We start from the raw sequence: 23620 nt of genomic DNA on the forward strand, positions 1-23620 counted from the left end.
AGGCCCGATTCGACCAAACTTGAAGTTACACGAGTATAACTATCATGAGAATAATTTTACTCCTTTAATTTACTCTAGGATATTATCGTTTGCATTATACCAATAGTTAGGGAGGCGAATAGGGGAATTTTCGGTAATACTCGAGCGTGGCAGTTTAAGATATGAGAGATACCTTGGCCCTAACAGACTGTTAAATGCCCAAGTAACTGTTTTTTTTAACATTTTTGAAAAACCGTACACGCCAAACCCACCGCTAAAATGGTTTTTACTATACGAGCTTTTCGAAATTATTTTATCTTTCGATTTTGATAGGTCTCGACAGCGCCGTTGAATTTCGCCATTTAGCTACCTCGCCTCCCTAACTACAAGTTACTCAAAGAGTATGAAATAAAATGTCAACAATAGTTCACAATGACTCCGACCGTGACAGTTGAGACCCTGTTGTGCAACTATTCTCAGTATAATATTTACTCCACCAAAATAGCCCGTGTAAATATTTACTCCCGTGTAATTACCTCATTCTTGGATTAGAAGTTGGAAAAACGCAAAACCAGCTTACTCTTAGATTAGGAAACAGTTATACTCGAGTAAAATTTTACTCCAGTTTGGTCGAATCAGCCCTAAATGTTGCGTTGGTGTTGTTGAATTATGAAGTACCTATTTGATCACTCTTAGTTTTTGATGAAAAATTATTATGAATAGTAATAATAAGGGCTTGTTTCACCTTGTTTCACAAGGGCTTTCTGATAAGGCTATCCACCAATTAACTTGACAGATCAAGTATGGAGAATCTGTCAAAAAAGTTGTGAATAGCCTATTAGGCACTTTATCAGAAAGTGGTGAAACTGGCCCTAAGTCTGCTATTTTAAAAGGGACTGGTAAATGATGACAACTGAATTGTACTTATTTAGTAGGCAAACGCTTTAGAACAACAATTTCGTTCGGAAGCACCCCGGGCTAAATTAGTCCAGTCGCTGACATAATTAATTAACTCTAGCTTCATTATACCTACGTAATGAAACTATCTTTGCATTAAAATAAATAGACTCACAGTCAAAATGTTCCTCTAATTAATCGTATGTATAAGTAGAAATAGTATAAATATCAATTGCTAGATTTTTGGAATAATTTTTAAAAATTAAAGTGTATTATAATGTTTGTTACGTCTCGCTAAAACTCTAGAGCGGCTGAACCGTCACCCGATTTGGCTAATAATTATATAAGGTAAATGACTAGTAGATTGGACAGTACCAGTCATTGGAAAAAGCACAAAAACACAATATTTATGAATGTTGCTTTAAAAATTTCCTGTTTTTAAAGTAAAAGAACGCCTGTTTTTAAAGAAAAACAGTCAGTTTTTAAAGCAACATTAATAAATATGGTGTTTTTGTGCTTTTTCCAATGACTAGTACTGTCCAATCTACTAGTCATTAACCCTAGGTAAGTCGTAAATTAACATTCATGGAAGTCCAGGGACTAAATAAGAAAAAAGTTAGATGAAACTTATCGGGCCACCTAACTAAATGAATAAAAGAACAGAATTTTTTTAAATGAAATAAGGGGGCAAATGAGCAAACGGGTCACCTGATGGAAAGCAACTTCTGTCGCCCATGGACACTCGCAGCATCCGAAGAGCTGCAGGTGCGTTGCCGGCCTCTTAAGAGGGAATAGGGTAATAGGGGAGGGGAGGTTAGGGAAGGAAATAGGGGAGGGTAGGGAAGGGAAAAAGGTAGAGAATCGGACCTTCGGTAAAGTCACTCAATCGGCGAAACACAGCGCAAACGTTGTTTCACGCCGGTTATCTGTGAGCACGTGGTATTTCTCCGGTCGAGCCGGCCCATTCGTGGCGAAGCATGGATCACCCACGTTAATTAGTTCTCCTAATAAATTCTAAAATTTCAACTGGTTTACCAAACACTTCTATCAATATTGTAATTGAATATTTATTTTTAGGTTCAACAACTTTTCTCTGGCTCTTCAATCACCATTAATCTAATTTTATTGAGTGTTTTATTGCGTCTTTTGAGAATAATAGACCTTACCAATTTATTTATACAGCACTAATTACAGAAGTATAATTTGGCATGCTTATATTTTTAGAGTTCTGTACCCAAAGGGTAAAAACGAGACCTTATTACTGAGACTTCGATGTCTGTCTGTCTGTTTGTCACCAGGCTGTATCTCAAAAACCGCTGTAGCTAGACTTCTGAAATTTTCACAGATTGTTTATTTCTGTTGCCACTACAACAACAAATACTAAAAATAAAACAAAATCAATATTTAAAGGGGGCTCCCATACAACAAACGTGATTTTTTGGCCTTTTTTGCTCGTTATCAATAATGGCAACAGGTAGGCACTTGAAATTTTCAGAAAGCCCTTAGTTATTTGATAACTTTAATAATTAATAATAATATTTAAATAAAATAAATATTAAAGGGGGGCTGCCATACAAAAAATACAATTTTGGCCTATTTTTGCTCTATAACGGTACGGAACCCTTCGTGCGCGAGTACGACTCGCACTTGGCCGATTTTTTATTTTATTGTACATATTATAATATTAAGTTACATGACATTGTAATTATTAGATTAGAAAAGACTAATTTTTCTCACTGGTAAAAAGTGGGCCGCCGTACGAGTTTCTTACGCTGGTTCTTCTCGCCGGGCTAGTTCCCGAACCGGTGGTAAGTCTCATTCTCAAAAGATTTGATTCAAACAAATTTACTCAGAAATAAAAAAATATATTAATTATTTATTATATTTAAATTTTTACCCAAATGTTAAAAAGGGGAGGTAACATGGGTTATGAAAATGATATGGTGCAAAATGTCAGAGCGTCGCGTGACGCGTCTACGGCGACCGACGTACAGAAATGTAACGTATTGTGTATGACGTTCTGTTTGTTAGACAAGTCTAGCTCTTAAACGCTCGTAATCGAATATTCCACATATTCATATTATGTCACCATTTCTTTAGCAATAATACTTTTAAATCTTAAGGCCCAGTAGTCCCTAAAATTCGCAGGTCGATGTCTGTCAGTACGAATATCGAAGTTAAGGACATTAAAATAACATTCATATCAGCGCGCCTTGTACAGTGGCGGTTACGCGCTCGCCGCGTGCCTTGATAATAGAAAATAGGAGTAAAAACCTTTTGTTTTTAGTATTACACAAATCAAATATATTAAATTGTTTACGTTAGGTTACGACACATATACTACATTTTTAGTTTTTTCTAGAAAGTGTGTAATTTAGCCATAACATGATTTAATTATGAAAAACAGCGTTATAACAGTCATCTTTGAGATTTTTTTCTATCGAGCAGAATTTTTCAAATTGTGTACCTTTGCGTATAGAAAAATTTTCTCAATTTTTGAACGGTACTTATGTTATACTTAAATAATGACATTTTCTTTACTAAAAACGTGTTTTAAAAAACCCATTTTACGTAGTTGCAACAACCACAGCGCCTTAATTAGTTTTCAAAACTCTCCCACTATTAAAACTACTTCTTTGGGAATTATTTCAACCCTTCTCAGAAATTCAAAATCACCAAACTTATTTCAAATCTTCAGCGCCAACCGTAAAGTTTTATAGAGAGAATGAAACGTAAATCGTGCGGCGAGAGACCATTGTGTAATCGAGCTCGGGCGAAGTCGGGTCCGCTCCTAGTATTTAATATTCAGCTCCCATTGGAAGTCACATTAAAGCTGTAATCTAGCTTAGCACGTGGCATATGATATAGCCTCTCTATCGGATTTCGATCAGTGTAATGCGGGCCGCTAGCAAGTACGCACGTCTCTCGCCAGCGAAACCCGGTACGCACTCAAGCTCCGCACTTAAGTGTATTAACTTCATCCCAATTAATATTTAATCTTATCAAGTGATTAATTCAATTTTTGTAAAATATAATTTTAGAGGGAAATATAAAGAAAAAGACGAAAGAGTTTTTAATATTTTTGGGAGAATTTAATTAATTTTATAGGGACTCGATTGTAAATAGTGATGTGCAAGGACGTTAAAAGTTTGTGGTAGTTAATGGAGGGAATACGGACTCTGTATACCCGGGTGGAACCGGGGGGCGTGCATATGCGGATTCTTGTGATTCTCGTTGCCATGACAACGCTTGGACGGGGCTTTGTGGAGACCGAGGAATTTATTAGCGATCTGGATATGCCTAGTGAGTATTTCTTTGTTTTAAAAAGTTTTTTTGCTGCAACTATTTGTGGTTTCAAGCTCTTTGTGACTTTGTTTTCAACTCGGCTTCTTATTCGATTTATTTTGTATCTTCCTTAATATCTTAAAATTAAACGTGGTATTTCGCTTCTCAAGCTCGAATATTAAATGTCGTATAAGCATGGTTTAAGTACTTAATCTCAATACAAACTTCGTTGAGTTGCAAAGTGGGTGAGACTGACAAACAGAAAAAGGTAGAGGCAAGTTTTGAAGCTCGGAGCTCAGTAAGTATGAAAATAAATATTTAAGCACCCATGTCCAACGCGGATGTTTCATTAATCTTTGAATATTGTGGAAGTACCTTTACTTAGATTATTATCTGGGTACTACTAGATTAATTTAATAAGATGTTATTATATTCGCCATTTTCGGACATTCAAAAGGAAATCCTGTAAACTGTATCTTTATTTTATAACGATGGAAAGAGGCCTTCTTAGCTGTGCTTATCGAAATTAGATCATAAATTTAAGAACCTTTTACATGCAAACAAACCTTACCTATTTACAACAATAGTATAGATTTAATTTGTACTTCAATGCGATTATGAGATTCAAAGAATTCTTTCGATTTCAATAGCATTACTGGCATTGTTTACTGTAACAATAGGTGAAAATGGGACAACAATTTTTGTTTATAGTGATCTCGTTAAGTAAACTACGGTAAAGCCCCCAATAATTGAAAATCTTGGATTAAACTATGCATCAACAGTTCGCTCATATTTGTATGACGTATTTTTGTCGATTTAAAAGCAAACCTTGCAATATAAATAATGGTAGCGGACCGAAGTCGCGTTGGACTTTTGAAATATTTTAATACTCTGTAGAATTCAATAACGTATTTTGTCAAAGTGAGCGCGCTAAAAACGACGTTAGCAATGTTTATAGAAGAATTCAATAAAAATTGAAAAGAATATTTCTATGTTTTGTTTTCAAAAATGATTCAAAAATCCTTTTTATCGAATCTGCAAGAGCATTTTCTGAAAAACGCATTTTTCGTGAAATGTTGAAAGCAATAACTCTCCGAGGTTACCCGGAAATCAAGTTAATAATAAGATGTTTATAGTTTAATTGAAAATGTTTTGTGGGGCTTTTATTGAAGGCGCATACGCCTCCAGCTTCGAGGAATTGCAAAAACTGCCTCTCAATATTGTAAACAACTTTGCTCCAGATTCTTGACAAAAAGCACTCTTCTTCAGTCTTTAAATAGATATTAAATAGATGTTTAATAGATATATAAATAGATATTTAATCTACAATAATTAGGCTCAATTATATAATAGTAATAACAATACTTTTAGGCTATTGGACGTATATTTCCTTGCTTTTTTAAGGCATAGACTACAGCGCAATCTATAATTAGAGGGACGCTATATCTTCTTATATATAAAATTCTCGTGTTACAATGTTAGTTACCGTACTCCTCCGAAACGGCTTTACTGATTTTTACCAAATTTTATATGCATATTCAGTAGGTCTGAGAATAGGCTACTGGCTACTTTTTATATTGATAAGTGAATTTGTTGAAGAAATATTAGTAAATTATTACAACTCGAGACTGACGGCGACCATTGTTTTGTACGACGGAGTAGCGATGGATGTTGCCATGGTGACATAATTATTTAGTCACTTTAATAAAATAATATGGGCGAAATACTTTATATGGCACAGCTAGTTATATTATATAGATAGAGATCCCTTAATATAAACTAGTCTTTAAATCAAGTCAATATTTTATATGTGAAATTCATATTATAATAAAAAAAATTAAATAGCCTATGCTGTCCCACTACTGGGCACAGGCCTCCCCCAGAGTCTTCCAGTTTTGTCGATCCTGCTCGTCGCACCATCTCTTCCTTGGCCGGCCACGATTTCGTCGTCCGTCTTCGGTTCGCCCGCTCTGTCGATATCCTTGCCTAGCGGTCGGAGTGCATGCGGCTTATGTGGCCAGCTCAATCCCACTATATAAATATAAATTATATTATATAATCATACAAATATACACATTTATATGAATTTTATTCTTATGTCATATCACTTAATAACTAAAGACTTATAGTTATCTTTTGTATTGAGCAGAATTAATTTTAAAATGCACAGTGAAATTACTTGAATAGCAAATTTATACTGTTATTACTTTACACTAGTCATACGTTACTGATTCTCGGAAAACGTGAGGAATGTTTAACTCGACACCAAAATATAAATACGTATAGTATAAAGGAAGGAATTCACTTGTACTCCGGGTGTCTTCTTAAGGGTCGAACCCTTTAATGTGATACGTCTAAACGACTTTTGAACAATTCAACTTTAAAGTCACATACTGCGGCATAGTTCAGACTTCCCTTAATTACTTATACGATTGATACTAATGTTTCAAGTTATATTTTATTACTTTAACCCTTCAGTAAGTGCCAAAATCTTTGCAAAAATGTAGGGTACGTGGTTTGCAAAAAAAAAATGGCACCCGGCCTACCCTCTTTGTACAAATAATGTAATAACCTTACATCTAATCCATATTTTATGTTTGAGTGAAAAATATTATAATATATGTTAAATTTTCTATCTATCAAGCCATCATAATATAGTATTTAGTCAGATGTGATATTTGTCTCATCACTGTAAACTTTGAAATCTATGTTTCTAACTATTTCGCAACAAATATATTAATACATTATTATAATCTCCATAACACAGAGCTATACAAACTGTTTATGTAAACAATTCTTTGAAATAACTTAACTTGTTATCAATAAACAGATAAGAGATAAGAGTAATAAAAACCGGTTTTGGTATTATACACAAGCAAACTTCGTCCTTAGTGCAATACAAATAAAGTTCAAAATGGCTGCGGCCGGCAAAAAGCCGTTATAAATAGGTAATTTTTATCTTGATTATTTTACTAAAACGATACCATTATATACTATTACTAGGATCTAAATCGTTTTGTACACGATAATATACGCTTTTAACGTCAATTATTTACAAAAATATTAAACAAATCGCGTTCAAATCACATAAATAACAACCAAATTTTCTCGTGTAAACTAGAAGTTATTACGATGTAAGTATTTCTTTCAAATGATTATCTAAAACTATTTATAAATTATAATTAATAAATTAAACTATTTTACTACTTACATTCGTTAAATCCATCAATAATATCAAACAAACAACACAACATGGCAGAACACACACGAAAAATTCACGATTTTCAAATGACTGACAAATATTCGTCGACCACAGATTGTATAATATTTTGCATGCAGAATGTGGCAAATTTATCGTAGATCATAACTAACCAAACTTCTTCATACAAAAGTAGTCTCTAAGTCAACGAAATACGTAATTCAATCGAACGAAAGAGCGCGGCCACATCCGGCCGCTTGGGTGTAGACGGAATGGCTGTAGTATAATCTGTGGCGGCCGGATCCGGCCGCTTGGGGATTAAAAGGTTAAGTAATGTGATACATGTATACGGAACCTAACCTAACTTAATGTTTTGTTAAGATTGCTTTGCTTCGAAGTATACTGCGTGACTGGTGAGACATGTTCAATACTCGAGGATGTGACATTTGGCTATTATATTAGATGAAAAAAATAATATAAAAAAATTATATCAATTGATCACTGAGTAAATGTAGCTTAAAGTTAAATAATTATTTAGCTAACGCATGGACATCGCGCGCGTGAAGGGTAGCGGCGCGGTATTTCTTTGGTGGCGCACGCCGCCGCCGCGCCGGCCGCATAAGTATGCCTACTTAATTACTTAGTGTCCATGATTCATTTATTTAAAAGGAAATTCGAAAAAAATTAAGTACCTAATTTTATTACATAATTATAATGAGAATCGAGTACCGAGTACTCTTCTTAAGTATTGAACATGTCTCACCAGTCATGTTGTAGACTAAGTACGATTTAAGGCAACTAGTTGTTGACCATGACTTTTCATATGAAAAGAACCTAGCCTTTAAGGCGAGACGTTTTCTTTATCCCTTCTTTTTAGAATCGCCGATCAAAATGTATAAAAATGACATAGCGTCAGTCGACGATTGACTTTATTTTATTACGTTTTGATCACCGATTCTCTAAAGAAATTAAGAAAATAACTTGGCTAAAGGCTCAGTAGATAGTAAGCGATAGATACACTTTTATTTTGTATTCAGCTTTCAACATAATCAAATTCGTTCCGGCAACTTATTATTAAAAAATCTTTCCTTTTAAGTAAATTAGAATATTAGTAAAGATTTTCCGTTGTTGTTGTTTTCGCTTTAAAACAAACATTCCGTTTCTTTATCGATGGCTCACTCACTTAAGGCTTTATGGGTAGTAACTGACCGTGCTTTGAGAGTAGTACGACCACTTTAGCAGGGACGATGTTATCTTTATAGCTCAGTAGAATTCACTTGAGAGTAGTAGAAGATCTTAAACTTGAAACAAGCAAACAAAATTAAATTATTTACTCAGTAGTTAGACGTTTTGTTCAAATAACATAATATCATATCTGGACGCTGTTAAACATTCGTGTACTAAACCACAAAAATTACGATTTGAGTTATGAATGCAGTTATGTTCCTTAGATGATTTAGAACAAGACTGCATTCAAAATTTAACAACAAAAAAAATTGTGGGTTAGGACACTAATGCTTAACAGCTACCTTTATTCTATCCACGTTTTGGTTATCCGTTTTAATTAATATCTATTATTAATGTCTTTTAATTATTTTTGTGAAAATTTATCACACCACTATAAAAAATACTTGTTGTTCTTTTCAATATAACGTTTCAGACGGCAGCCGTTATCTAAGTTATCAGCTGTAGATATTATATTTATAGTATTAGTAAGGATAAGGCCTTATATATTATGAATTGTGGTCCTGTGACACTATCTCGTTCAAATATCAACCACAGAGGCCCCATTATTGCATCTGACGCAATGAGAAATATTCTTATTTTCACTCGCAAAATACAGAGGCAACTGTTACAGAGCAACGTTGTCTTTGCAATAATTTTTCGTCAACTACTCTCGAGCAAATTCGAGTCTTGTTTCACTTTGAATAGGGTTAAATTTCGAGGCGTGCCACAAATAACGAGGCTGGTTTGCAATATGGTGACAATAGGCGCGCGAAAATGTGTTGCGGCCAACGAAAGGTCCGTGTTGCCACTTGCCGTATATTCACAGCTTTTTCATTTCACTCGCCAACTTCTTATGCAACATTATTAAAATCCTTCGTTAGTGAGATAATAAGGGTTCCTGAAGTAAAAAGCCTTTTAGCATGTGATTTAAAACGAAAAAGTTAGTTACAGTTATAATTAAGACTATTCAAGCCATCACATTTTTGTGTTATACGATCTAAGTACGTAAGGAAATCACACGTGGAAAAGAGGATAAAACACATGTTAAAAATCTTATTCGTATAATAAACACATCAATATCTTGTAAAATAAGATTCATAAACTGACGAACATGATAATAATCGCTCCTTGGATCAAATTTGATTAGGTGACGTCTAATTAATTAGCAGAACAAGTTAGCGCAAACTCTAGGCGGTCTCTCGCTACCAAATCTACGAAACTTCAGATTGATGAAACGATGAGGATCCCAGACGTCTATGTATAGGTAAATATAGCCAAACTGTATACAAAGTAAATTAACTTCCTCGTAGTGATGCTACGGGCGTAGAGGCTACGGGCGTAGAGGCTACGGGCATAGAGGCTACGGGCGTAGAGGCTACGGCGTAGAGGCTACGGGCGTAGAGGCTACGGGCGTAGAGGCTACGGGCGTAGATGCTACGGCGTAGAGGCTACGGCGTAGAGACTACGGCGTAGAGGCTAGCTACGGGCCTACGAAATTAGCTAGCCAGATGCTACACGATTATTGCGTAGCAGTTTATTATACTTTACTATAATAATACTCCCCACACCGTTGCATTAAATCCATGCATTAAAAATGCACAGACAAAAGTGAACATTTTTTTTAAGCCATTTACGTTTTATGATTTTTCAAAACCCGTAGCTCGTCCGGAGCCTATTCGATTCGTTTGCCGCAGACGCACATTTAAAAATCTATGAACACTGCCGTACATTGTACTGCTCGTACAATATTTTCAATGCAGCTAAAATTAAGGATTTTTGATTAATAATAGAAAAACATAGAAAAATCTTTCTTACGGAAGTATGAACTTGTAAAGTATGAACTTTTTTATCCCGAATCAAGAAATTCCGTAACGAAAATAAATCTAACCCACTCCACTCCGACCGGCACAGCGGTGCGGCGTTGCCGTGCACCGGCACGGTGTTTGTGTGCATGCGACAAGACGTATGCGAAATACAATTATTGCATTATAATATGTTTTACCGCGGCAGTCCTCGAGAACCACATGTATTTATTATTATTTATTGAGCAAGGATGCCGCTGACACTCTGCTGTACATTATACTGTGCTAGGCTCTTTTTTTTTATGAAATAAGGGGGCAAACGAGCAAACGGGTCACCTGATGGAAAGCAACTTCCGTCGCCCATGGACACTCGTAGCATCAGAAAAGCTGCAGGTGCGTTGCTGGCTTATTTAAGAGGGAATAGGATAGTATGGGAGGGTAGAGAAGGGAATAGGGGAGGGTAGGAAAAGAAATAGGAGAGGGTAGGGAAGGGAAAAGGGTAGGGGATTGGGCCTCCGGTAAACTCACTCACTCGGCGAAACACAGGGCAAGCGCTGTTTAACGCCGGTTTTCTGTGAGCCCATGGTATTTATCCGGTCGAGCCAGCCCATTCGTGCCGAAGCATGGCTCTCCCACGGAAAAACAAACTCTGCAGAACAAAAGCGATATCATTTCATATTTATCGGTGACCTCACCTGAACTAAACAATGCCGACTCCGAAGCGATGGAAAAATTAAATTAGGTCATACATGTTTAAAACCGACTCGGTTATTGCTTATTAGATGGCTCTTGGATTTGAGTATGTTTCGGTGACTCTTATGTAAAATGAGATTAGGTCGATTTTGTAGTGGAAACTTGTTTAGCAGAGCAACATTTTGAGCCATCCCATCCATACCCTAAAATTATGGATGGGATGGCTGAAAATATTTTAATTACGTCAAGGTACGTTATTTGATTGAAGATCGTAATACAGAAGGAGACTGCCAGTGCAGTGTGGGAGAGAACAATATCCCCTTCTCTTTCTAACTCGCTGAGAAAACTCCAGTTTCACTTCTACCTTAAATTACGTTTTCTAAAATATTTAAATAGAGTTCAAAGAAGGTAAGCAAATCACCAATGATTTACAAAAACCGACTGGACCGTGCGGGTCGGAGTGCGGGGTGTTAGGTTGTTTTCGTTACGGGATTTCTTGATTCGGTTGCCGCGCTCAAAGCCCGCGATAAAAGCTATGCAAAAGCTTAAAATATTGTTTTTTTTTTTAATAAGGGGGCAAACGAGCAAACGGGTCACCTGATGGAAAGCAACTTCCGTCACCCATGGACACTCGCACCATCAGATGCAGGTGCGTTGCCGGCCTTTTAAGAGGGAATAGGCGGGTCCACACCAAGCGAGCCGCCGCGGGCGAGGCCTGCCTCGCGCGGCATGCGCCGTACGCTCGCTTGGTGTGGACGTTGCTCGCCCGAGGCGGGCGCATGCTCACGCTCGGGCGAGCGCGCGCGCGGCTGAGCCGAGCGGTGTCGGTTTTTTGAAATGCTCAAAGGCGCCTCGGTCGTTTGCCTCGCGCAGTGTGGACGTCACATGTTTTGGTTTTTGCCGCGGTCAAAAATGAACGATCAGAGTCAACAACTAATAAGTTTATACGCCGCAAATGTGTGACATAGGGATGCCAGGGATCCCAATTCCACTAACAGAGGGATGAGAGAAGATTCTTGGAGAAAAATCAGCCGCAAAATGAATATTCCTGTTAAGAATCTAAAAAATGGAGTCTTTGTTAGGATCATTCAGCATGATTCTCCTATTTTTTATAGTTGTGTATAGCAAGTTCGTTCTTCTGTTCGAGCGAAGCAACCTTGCTGTGTACGCCCGTCCGCCTCGCAACACTTTCACGTTTTTTTTTTTTTTATTAAATAAGGGGGCAAACGAGCAAACGGGTCACCTGATGGTAAGCAACTTCCGTCGCCCATGGACACTCGCAACATCAGAAGAGCTGCAGGTACGTTGCCGGCCTTTTAAGAGGGAATACGCTTTTTTCTTGAAGGTTTGCAGGTCGTATCGGTCCGGAAATACTGCTGGTGACAGTTCATTCCAGAGTTTTCCAGTGCGCGGCAGAAAGTTACGCGAAAAACGCACTGTGGAAGACTGCCACTCATCAAGGTGATCTCACTCATCACGTGTTAACGAACCGAATTTAATATCTGAGACTTAATACTCAAAGGACTTTGTCTACAATAGACAATGTCCCTGATAAACTCATGTTTTAATGATATCGAGTAATGAATCCATTGTCAAAGAAGCGTCAACACAGCTGCCGTCTCGAGACTATTATCTCGGCGCCATAGCTAAAGTATTTCCTCACGTTTCACGCTCAGATACTGTCGCCTGTACGCCGAAAATACTCGTGTTTAATTTCTCTGCGGCATAAGTTTTATCGCGTTATTTGTGTGGGTTTTTGAAAATACTTTCAAGACCGTTGGAGTTGTTTGCTAGTGATGCATCGTAATATTAGATTCAACGTGTAGTGTAGTAATAAATTCCGATGTTTAGTATTTTTTTTATTATATTTTGTTTAAAAGCCCATACAACTGCTACGCAAAGGCTTCGCCCAAGGTTACATTTCTTGTGATTATTATTTTTGTTATAATGATGCAATACAAAATATTGTAAAATTATAAAATATCGTAATAACATGATTAAAATGATTTTTAATTTAATTTAACGTTCAGCGTAGGAAAGCAACATAATATGTAAATAATAAAATATGTTCTAATATAATATTACATTCCTTCCTACGTGGATATGTTCCAATATAGGTATAGATCGTAATATCGGATTCATAAACTTATTAATCTAATCTTTTGTATCGTGTACGTGATAATACCTATATTATTGACTACCCGTATATTATGTACGAGTATGCTCGTAGTCAATATAACAACAGATCAACATTGATCAATTTTTAAATGTTAATCATAATAAACAGACATATTTTTTAGTAAATAAATTACTTCATAAGTTTATATCTCTTGTAGAATCCCAAACATATTTATTTTACAAACAAACATTGTCAGCCGTAAACAACATTCTAACACAAGGTAGCCTAAAATGGTTTCTTTATTTACACAAACTGACGTGGCAGTTTTGAAATTTGCAAGTCGTAGACGTTATAACCCATTTTGATTCGGTCTGCGGGTGGGTGTTACGTATGTCTTCGGTTTAGAATTTCAAATAACAACGTCTGGGTGTTTTCCACATAAACGTCTGGAATATTCGGCGTGTGACAAGTAACAGGCGAACGCGCCGCGACTCCTGAGCGCTGTTTATTTGCTGTCAGCAAACATGACGGAGCCAATACAACAATATAACAAAAGAATGACAATGGAAATTCTCTTTACTTTGTACTCGTTTGTGGTTTTTAAACACAGTATAAGTAGTTTTATGTTTTATTGTGCGAGTTTCTTACGCCGGTTCTTCTCGCCGGGTTAGTTCCCGAACCGGTGGTAGGCATCTGTGTAGCCCCGACGTTCAGAGAATATTTGAAAAAATTTATTCTGAATAAAAAATTTTGAGTTTGAGTTTGAGTTTGAGTATAATAACTTTGTTACACTCCCTGTCCCTCGATCACGGATTCTTGGAAATCTATTGTTATTCTATTGTTATCGCGGTCGAATTCAACCGCTTGGGTGTTGAATGGCGCGTAGGATTTTGTCTAAGCGTAATATTATAATAATTAATTATTAATTTCTACATGAAACAATAAGCAATAAATGATGGCTCCTTCCTATTCTATTTTAGCTATCTAGGCGCCCCTAGACGCTTTCAAATGAACCTGAGTAATATCTCTGTAAATATCTCTAATCGAATAAGAAGTTGAGAAATTATTCGTAACTGAAGCCCGTTGAAGTGTTCTGAATATTCAAATGATAAATCGCGTAGTATTAAGACTAAGACCGTCATGTTTGAGAGCAAAATATTGTGTAGGTTGTACCGTGTGCGATAATTTCGACGCTTAAAGCTAATTTCCATATTTAGGTTAAATCGTTGTGTACTTCTAAATTAAAGTAAGTGAAAAAAACGATCGGAAAGGTTCTCGAATAAATTTTTTAATTGTCATTATGTGTCATTGTTTATTTTATATATGAAAATTTTGTGTCGCAGTCTTTGTTGCCAAACTCGTTCAAAACGGCTAGATCGATTTGGATAAAAATTTTAACCTGAAAATATGCTATATTATGAAATACTGCATTGCAAAACAACGCTTGTCAGATCGGCTTAGATTATATAAATCGTCGGGTAGTATGCGCAATTAAATTACATTTCCTTTGACAATAATTACTTATGTTACATTTTCAGTTTTTACAGTCCATTTTAGTTATCAAATGATAAACTTATATTATTTTCTGCGCCTTGAACAAATAAATAATTTATTTTATCCATTTCTATTTAATCCGTAACAGCGATTTCATCTAAATCTGTTAGTGCCGTGACAAATCACGCACTACAAACGTATCGATATTTATAGCTAACGGGAAATCGTGATATATTTCGCATATCATGTCAGACAATGCGAAGCGTGAGCGGTTTCCATATGAATCATCATCAGGGTATTAGTATTTAGCTTTTACCTGCTGGACTCCCAAAGTAATCCCAAGTGAGAGATCGTTGTTTAAAATAATAAACAAGACGTGAGTGGAAGAATAGGGTAAGTGACATGAAAAAACTTCCCGTTTTTTTGCTTAAATGGAGGCTTTAGGGCCGGAAAAATTATTTAAAATAGATAAACTGTGGATTATATGTGTAGCCAGATATATTAGCTAGGTTATGAAGTAAATAAGTTACAAGTTTTAAGGATTAGTGATGAGGCAATGCTATTCGAAAATTTGGAATAGGAAGCCAAAGGCCAACATGTTAATTCAATGTGTTTCTTCTTATAATGTAAATAATGTTAATTTATGCATGACCCTTTAAAAATGCATCGCATTGCATTGCATTAATTTGCAATAACGCTAACACGCTAAATATTCGGAATCAAATTTGATATTTAGTCTCATATTGAGTGCAGCTAAAACGCTACAATGTACACAGCTTTAGATATCTTATAATAATAATAATAATAGCTCCCACACCGGTTTCGGTGACGGTGGCCGATTTCATTGAAACCAGGCCAGCTACGCAGGAGTAATTTTATAGTGCCCAAGTGTGTGCGCAGTACACAAGAGCACTCTCTATTCCTTTACTCTCATAACCCAGTGAGACGGAAGACCGACACGACTGGCGAGAGATCAGGCGCAGGACCGACTTTTTACATGCCCATCCGACGCATGGATCATCTTACTTGTCAGACAATCAGGTGATCAGCCTGCATTGTCCTAACCAAACTTGGAAAAAACATGTTTCCAACGCGGGAATCGAACCCACGACCTCCGAGTCAAGAGCCGCGCTCTATACCACTAGACCACGGAGGATATCTTAATAGATAGATAGATATTTTAATAACGCAATATCAATATTCCGCCAGACTTTATTCAGTGGTTGTTTAGATACTGCAGCTTAAAATAAACTCTGAGACCATTAAAGTGCTCTTGAATGGAGCATAGTAAAAACACGTATTGGCAGCATTTTGCGCGCACACTTAGAGCTCGTGCTCAGCCGCGTCCGTTTTGCTCCATTTTCATTGCGTTTCTAAACTTTTTACTGTAAAACCAGTGTTGTTTTAAATGCTTTACTCGTTTTCAATTTCCTTTTTCTGGAATTTAGACCCATAAAACGCATTGGTATAAAAAGCCTAAACTTTTATTTTACCATTCGAATATTGCAATTGTGTGATTGATAAGAAAATCCGTTTGTGTGATCGTGAACGTGACCATTATTGTTGCAACAAAGTATTGAAAAACATATAATATTCCATCTTTTTATTATTGGGTTTGATTTAAAATTCTAAAATCTCTACAAAGGTGATTATCAAAACTTAGAGCAATTATGCGATGTTTAAAAATTAAAAGCAAGAGCATAGAAATAATAGCATATAAAATAGCGTAATGCTGCTAGCGTGATAATATTTATTTGTGTATATATATATATATATATATATATATATATATATATATATATATATATATATATATATATATATATATATATATATATATATATATATATATATATATATATATATAGATAAAGATAGATTATTGGGTGAAGAAAAAGTGGTAGAAAGGTGACTGTCTGATTGACATAGTGATCTATCAACGCACAGCCCAAAACCACTGGACGGATCGGGCTGAAATTTACCATACAGGTAGATGTTATGACGTAGGCATCCGCTAAGAAAGGATTTTGATAAATTCCAACCCCAAGGGGTTCAAATAGGGGATGAAAGTTTGTATATAATAATACTTTTTAACGCGAGCGAAGCCGCGGGCAAAAGCTCGTATTGTATACATTCAATTGAAATCATCACTTCTATTGTAAAACTCTGGATTCAACTTCAAGGACATTAAGCATTAGGAGCCAGCGTTGAAAATGTTCAATTTTTACGTTCGCTCGACTGTATCAACATCGTTTGTTGAGCAGTGAAAGAAAATATCGCGAGGAAAGCTTCAAACCTTGATTTAAAAAAGAGAATTCAATGAATAGTTGGATCCAAATGGTTCGATTTAAAGTCTCGATTCAACAAATCTAAACAAGTTTTTCCTGATTGGGACAAATTGGAGATACGAGAGACCCTTGATGTAATTTATATGGCCCCTCAATTTGGGAACTATCTTATTCTATGAAACAATTTGATATCAAACGCAAAATATGCAAATGTTTGTAGTTTTGTTTTTTTATTAATTATTATGATGGATATAATAACCTCCTTGTTTTGAAGTCGGTTAAAATACTTAGATGATAGATTTTGATAAAAGTGTTGGTTTGAATCATTTTAATAATAATATTTAATGTTATGCGCTTCGACATTTTGTATACATAATATTTAATAATATATGTCAGATTGATGGTTTGTGTCGATGCCTAGATTCCAGCAAGTGTAAAGCCCAGTATAAAGGCTATCCTACTCGAGACGTCATGTATCCGACGTGTGGCGCATTAAGAGCAGGCTGCCAAATTTTGCTATGTTTCCTAATTAATATTACGATCCCGGAAGACGATTGACTTGAATGAAATTGAGATTTATTTAATCATTGTATTGTTATCTGATATTTGCCTAACGGAAAACACGATTCACTTATTTTGACTCGATAGTTATATTTTTCGAAATTATGAATCTTTCTGGGCTTTTCAACAAATATCTGTTACACTTATTGAGTTACTATCATTAATTAACTTGTACTACTACAATCACACACTTTATAAAATAATGGCTAAAGGAAATAATATTAGTGTTGTATTTAATTTTTAAGTAAGAAATTATCAAAAACAGTCTTGGTACTTACGACCTTTAGTTTCGTGCTATAATGCGGGAACCGTTGTTACGCGACATTGTTCACTATTATCTGCAGCGCAAAGCACATTGGCATACATAATTTAAATTATAATAACGGTGAAAAATCAACATTTCAAAACTTTGATGTATAAAAATAATCATAATGTAATTCACTAGTATGAGTCCCTGGGACTCACTCGGCGTCATAACTCACCAAATATGGTATGTATGCACTCATCCTCTCGGCACCATGTCGCCCGCGTCACTACATGAAGGTACTGAGACGTGGGGGAAACTAGCTGCTAAGACTTTTGAATTATGGTCGTTTAAAATTTTGATGTGACTCAGGAAGTGAATTAAGGGTTAATCGGTCAGCTAGGTTTGACAAAATGCGGCCAAATTACGTAGGTCCGCCATCTTCCTATGAATTAACATCTCTGATAGTATGTTTGTTGTCGTAACGCAGAACGTACCAACGACGCGACGTGCCGCTGCGTACCGAACAGTGTAGCTTCACTCTTAAATCTTTACTGTTCAACTTTTACGAGCAATCCTTGGTGTTTAGATAACTGTAGAATTATGAATTCATATCGCGCGTTTCCCAAAAGGCCATACTGTTTTTACGACAAATTAAAACGTAACTTGGTTTTTATTATGCAAATAAATGTTTCTACAGGGACTTAACCTCAGCATTATGATTTAAGATGTAACTTCCGGGTGTGAGGTGATATTTCATAATGTTCATTTTTGTATGAAAAGAAATTAAATTAGAAGTTAGGAATAATTTTTAAGCTACGGTGGGAAAAAAAGTAAAAAGGCGCAAATGATAAGGTAGAAAACTATAAACAGTAAATACAGTAGCCGACAGGCGACAGGTATAAACTTTTTTAAAATTGAAATTATATCAGTAGATCTCATTAATAGATTTGACTGTCACGAATAAAAAACAATGGGGGATTGTCCATTTTTTTAATTTTGCTCATTACAAAAACATTTCGAGGAATAAGGTCAGTGATCGTTTTTCTGTATATAAACGACAAAAATACCCATTAGTTACTTACTTATATTTTTGAACAAATATGTTTAACCTTTGTTTGACCTTCAATGAAGAACTTGCATTTGACGAACCAGCCATTATAAATAAGATTGAAAGGAAAAAAACATACTGCAGAGGTCAATTATTGGCCGCCAATGATGACGTCAGAGCGAAACTTTAAAAATTTATTGAGAAAAAACTAGCCAATGAATTTCAAAATTATTTAATTTATATTCTTAAAATACTCTATTTTAACGAAAAAAAATATAAAAAGTACATGTGATTTTTTTGGATAATGCCCATTGCTAAAACACTCGGTCATAGCAATTGTTTTTTATTCGTGACTACATTACAGATTTATTGTTATAGAAATCTTCAATATTTATTATAATCACTATGAAGCATAAAATATTTAAATGTTGGACCTAAACAATAAATTCTTGGTAGTCTTTGATAAAAGTCTGCCTACCTAGACACAATTTTATTAAATATCTCGCAGACATCAAACCCATTACAACTTTATTGTGCGTATAGATAGCATTATCTCAACAACAGACATAAAGACAGCAATTAAATTTAACTGACTAAGCCCTGTGTAGCTAAGAGTTTTAAGAAATTGAATACATTGTAACAATGTTTTAAGATAATTGCGGTTTTCTAAACACAAAATATTTGAACTTCTACTAGTATGATGTACTTTGGGTCAATGTTTTCCATGAATTATGAGATTTTTTTTATTTTTATACAATAAAAAAATACTTTTTTTATTGTATAAAAAATGCAATGCCACTCAAATTTTCTTTCAAGCTAAAATATAATCGCGGTCATACCGTGTCTAAAAAGCCTTTGATCAAACAACGGAGAACAAACTCCATTTCACACGAGCGATATCTACAAAAATGCGATAACTAGAAAATCTTAAAATATAAGATTCCAACGAGATTTATTAAAAAAGTTATTATCCGGCTCCATTTCGTGGAAACTAGTAAAAGACCAGTGACATCCCATTTCAGCTGACAATAGTTGGATAACCTCTTATAATGTTCGATCGTCATCTATGGGGACGGTCAAACTTCCTATTACTTTGTATTCAAATATTCTTTGATGCTGCCTGTATAATATTTACCGCATAGCATTGAAATCATACGTTTATATTTTAAAACTATTGAGAGCAATTCCTAAGTTAGAAAATTATCACAAGAAAAATTAGAAAATTATATTTTTCTTAATTATTTTTATTTCTTTAAAATATAATTGAAAGGGATTAAAAATGATATATTGTATGTTTAATACAAGTATTACTTACACTTCGCTATCTACCACCACTCTGAGGGCCTGTTTCATCACTTCCTGATAAGCGCCGAATAGGCTATCCAACACTTGACATATCAAGTATGGAGAATGTCTACTTGAGATAGTAACTAAAAACTCTGCCACACATTTATGTGAATGAAAGCCAATATTATTTATTATCTATTTCTAGTACAGTAGGTTTTTAACGTTGTTCGTGGCGGCCGAAAAGGAAGATCTTCCGACCGAGCGAGATAGCATGCTCGGTCAGGCCGAAGCCCACTGACGTCATTTCAGACGTTGTATATATCTTGCTGTTCTCCGAAACTTCGATAGCGCGATGCAGGAATGTTAGGCGAATTGTGGGCACCGCCACATCACTCCCCCCCGAAGACCTGTGGTATTCTTCGATGCGCTTGTGTTGTCAGGTGTGGGCCGAAGCTACGCGTGCAATGACCAGGAGAGGGACCCCGTGCTCTGCTTGTTGACCGGTCGTTGTAGCCTATGGCTGCCCCGTTCAAGCCAGACGCGGGTTCGACCGGCGCGGACCTCCAACGCGGCTTATGGTCGAGGCGACCCGGTTATGCTTGATGTCTGCTGACGTGGTGCGGAGGGACGGGAAGTGTTGATGATGATTGATGTCCAGAAGGATGCGTGTTTTTGTCGGTGGTCACCAATTTAACGTTGTTCGTGGCGGCCGAAAAGGAAGATCTTCCGACCGAGCGAGATAGCATGCTCGGTCAGGCCGAAGCCCACTGACGTCATTTCAGACGTTGTATATATCTTGCTGTTCTCCGAAACTTCGATAGCGCGATGCAGGAATGTTAGGCGAATTGTGGGCACCGCCACAGGTTTTTATGTACCATCGAAGAAATTGATTCATAGTCAGTTGACAGACCTACATCATTTGGTTGGATTATGTCAATTCAATGTAATTCGTGATCTGCTGTGTTTGAACTTTGAACACGACCAAATAACGTTGGTCCGCCATCTGCCTATGAATCAAGTTCTCTGAGTAGAATGTTTATCAAATTACATAGGTACTTTACTTTGATCTCTGAGTATTGTCGTTTCAGCAAGGCAGACTCTTGGGCTCACTTTCACACGCCGCTGGGCACAAATTGAGTACCTTTTAATTACAAATTATAATAAATTAAAATTAATTTGCGATTCCAATTTAATCCGAGAATCACTTAAAGACATTTCTAATTTCGCTCGAATGTGAATACAATTTTACAATCCCTTCGTCGACGTCTTTCTTTGATATCCGAGGTTCTTGTGACAAAATTAAAGAACACGTGTATACATACTAATATTTTAAATGCGAAATTGTATCTATCTGTCTGTCTGTTACCTCTTCACGCCCAAACCATTTAACCGATTTTGATAAATTTGATATCGTCTTTCCGAGTCCTTGGAAAGGACACATTATACTTTTTATCCCAGAAAAATGTACGGTTGCCAGCGATAAACGAATTTTATCATCTAGTCCATCATTTACTTACTATTTACTATAGACTGCTTATTTCCATAAAGAAACGGACGCCTACCTACTAAAATCGTGACGCAAATAGCGTTCTAAAAATATAAACAATGTATTTCGTGACCTTTGACTAGGTTATCCTTTAACATACTCAGGTCTTATAGAAGCAGGTATGTGACATTTAAAGCTAGCCCTAGTTGTCTAAGCTAGGTGTACAGCCCAGTGTAAGGCTGCGTTTCCACCAGAGCTGAGCGGAGCTGTGTTGCGAGGAATGTGTTTTTGAGAACCAATAGCATCGCCGCGCTGAGCGATGTCATGGTAAAGTCATGTCTATGAAGCGATTCTATTGGTTTTCACAACACAGCTCCACTCAGCTCTGGTGGAAAGGCAGCCTAAGCGGGGATAAGGGTTCTTCTAAAATGTTCATCATGAAATTTCATGGGACATACTCGTACAACATTCGGAGAAAAATATATAGACGGCTTCTAGTGTTAAAATACTACTGTCATTTTTTAACATAATTACGGCCGTTCCCAATATTTGATCTATCTCTGGTTTTGCCCTACTAGAGATAGGAATAGCTCACAATTGACATAAATTATATGGCTCTAATGTCTAATGTGAGCTATTCCTATCTCTAGTAGGACAAAACCAGAGATAGATCAAATATTGAGAACGGCCGTAAGATATTAAATACTTGACTATTAGTTATAATATTGTATTTATTATGTTAAGAATTTTAATAGGTAGGTATATCTAATATTATTATTTAATTTTAATCTCGCTGAACGAGTGTTTTGCAGCGAAAAGAGGAAACAATGATTAAATTTTTAACAGACACGTGAATTTTAAGTGCTGGGGGCTTACTTTAGAAACATCCTGCAAAACTTTTCCTATGGATACGTATGAGAATTTTGCCACGTGTTGTAACATTAAACAAAATTAATCAAACTTTGTAAAAGCATATTTCATTAGAATTGTCCTAAATTAATTTCGTCTTAAAAGCAGTTCTTATGCAATTCCTCAGTTCTAGATTTAGATGATGATTATTAAAAAAATAATATTTTTATTATTCTGAGTATTTACATTTAAACATGCTCACAATATTATATTTTTGGATCGATTTACAAAATAATTATATAAAAAAAGACGTGTTGCACTCCGGGAGTGCCGGAAGAAGTAAAAACTTGATTATTAACGTTGTGCATTATTTTTTTAACCCCTTATTTATGAAAATCGATTTTTAAAAATTGATTTTATATTTAATCGAAATCCTTACAATCGATTAAAATTTTAACCCATTCTTTATGAAAATCGATTTTTAAAAAGTCGTTTTTTTAATTATTCGAAACCCTTACAATCGATTAAAAAATATCGACAATAAAAAAAAACATCGATTGTTCGATTAATCGATTTCGATGTTACAACACTATAACTCTCCAACCGTAGTACGGTTTTTCGATCAGCACGAGAATCTGACGCGAGTTTCACAGTTTTTACCCATCCCACAAAAGTACCCAAAAATTAACTTTGCTTAAAGAAGGTGAGCGTCCGTGGCCTAATGGGTAAACCTTCCGTTCGCACTCCTAGAGGGTGCAGGTTCGAACCCGGGTGGAGGCGTGTACCAATGAGACATTTTCTGTTCTCAAGTACATAGTACGGACGCTCGTACGGTGAAGGAAAACATCGTGAGGAAACCCGCACATAGTTGGTCCCAGACGTATTGACTAGTTCTTTCCTCTGGACTAGGCCGACTATAATGCGAGAATGCCGTATGCGCTTGGGCAACCATACGGACATTTAAAAATCTTGTCCCAGGCACTACAGTATTTGAGGAGTGGTTACTTCGCTCTGAAAACACTGTATAGATCATCCACAACGGATGTAAAGGCCTAGTTTTTTAAAGAAGGTAGATAAAATACCTACCTTCTTTCAGCAACATTAAGCATTTTTCGTGCATATTTATTACAGTAATGTAGTACTGTAATTACTGTAATTA

At 35.9% G+C, this 23620-nt stretch overlaps 1 protein-coding gene and 1 long non-coding RNA gene across 2 annotated transcripts in view; one reads left to right on the forward strand and one right to left on the reverse strand.

The window, feature by feature from the left end:
- Positions 1–281: 281 nt before the first annotated feature.
- LOC121726462 lies at positions 282–21812 on the reverse strand. Its single transcript, XR_006035537.1, has 3 exons — positions 21801–21812; positions 8342–8345; positions 282–362 (listed from the first exon to the last, which is right to left on the reverse strand). It is a non-coding gene; the product is annotated as an uncharacterized LOC121726462 (long non-coding RNA).
- The window catches only part of LOC121726460 (hemicentin-1-like), a 115227-nt gene continuing 95614 nt past the window's right edge, over positions 4008–23620 (forward strand). The window contains exon 1 of the mRNA XM_042113845.1: positions 4008–4179. Coding sequence (XP_041969779.1) covers positions 4038–4179 — 142 coding nt within the window. The 5' untranslated portion in view covers positions 4008–4037. The remainder of the gene's footprint in view (positions 4180–23620) is intronic.

Source organism: Aricia agestis, chromosome 4 (assembly GCF_905147365.1).
Source record: "Aricia agestis chromosome 4, ilAriAges1.1, whole genome shotgun sequence".
Lineage (NCBI taxonomy): Eukaryota > Metazoa > Arthropoda > Insecta > Lepidoptera > Lycaenidae > Aricia > Aricia agestis.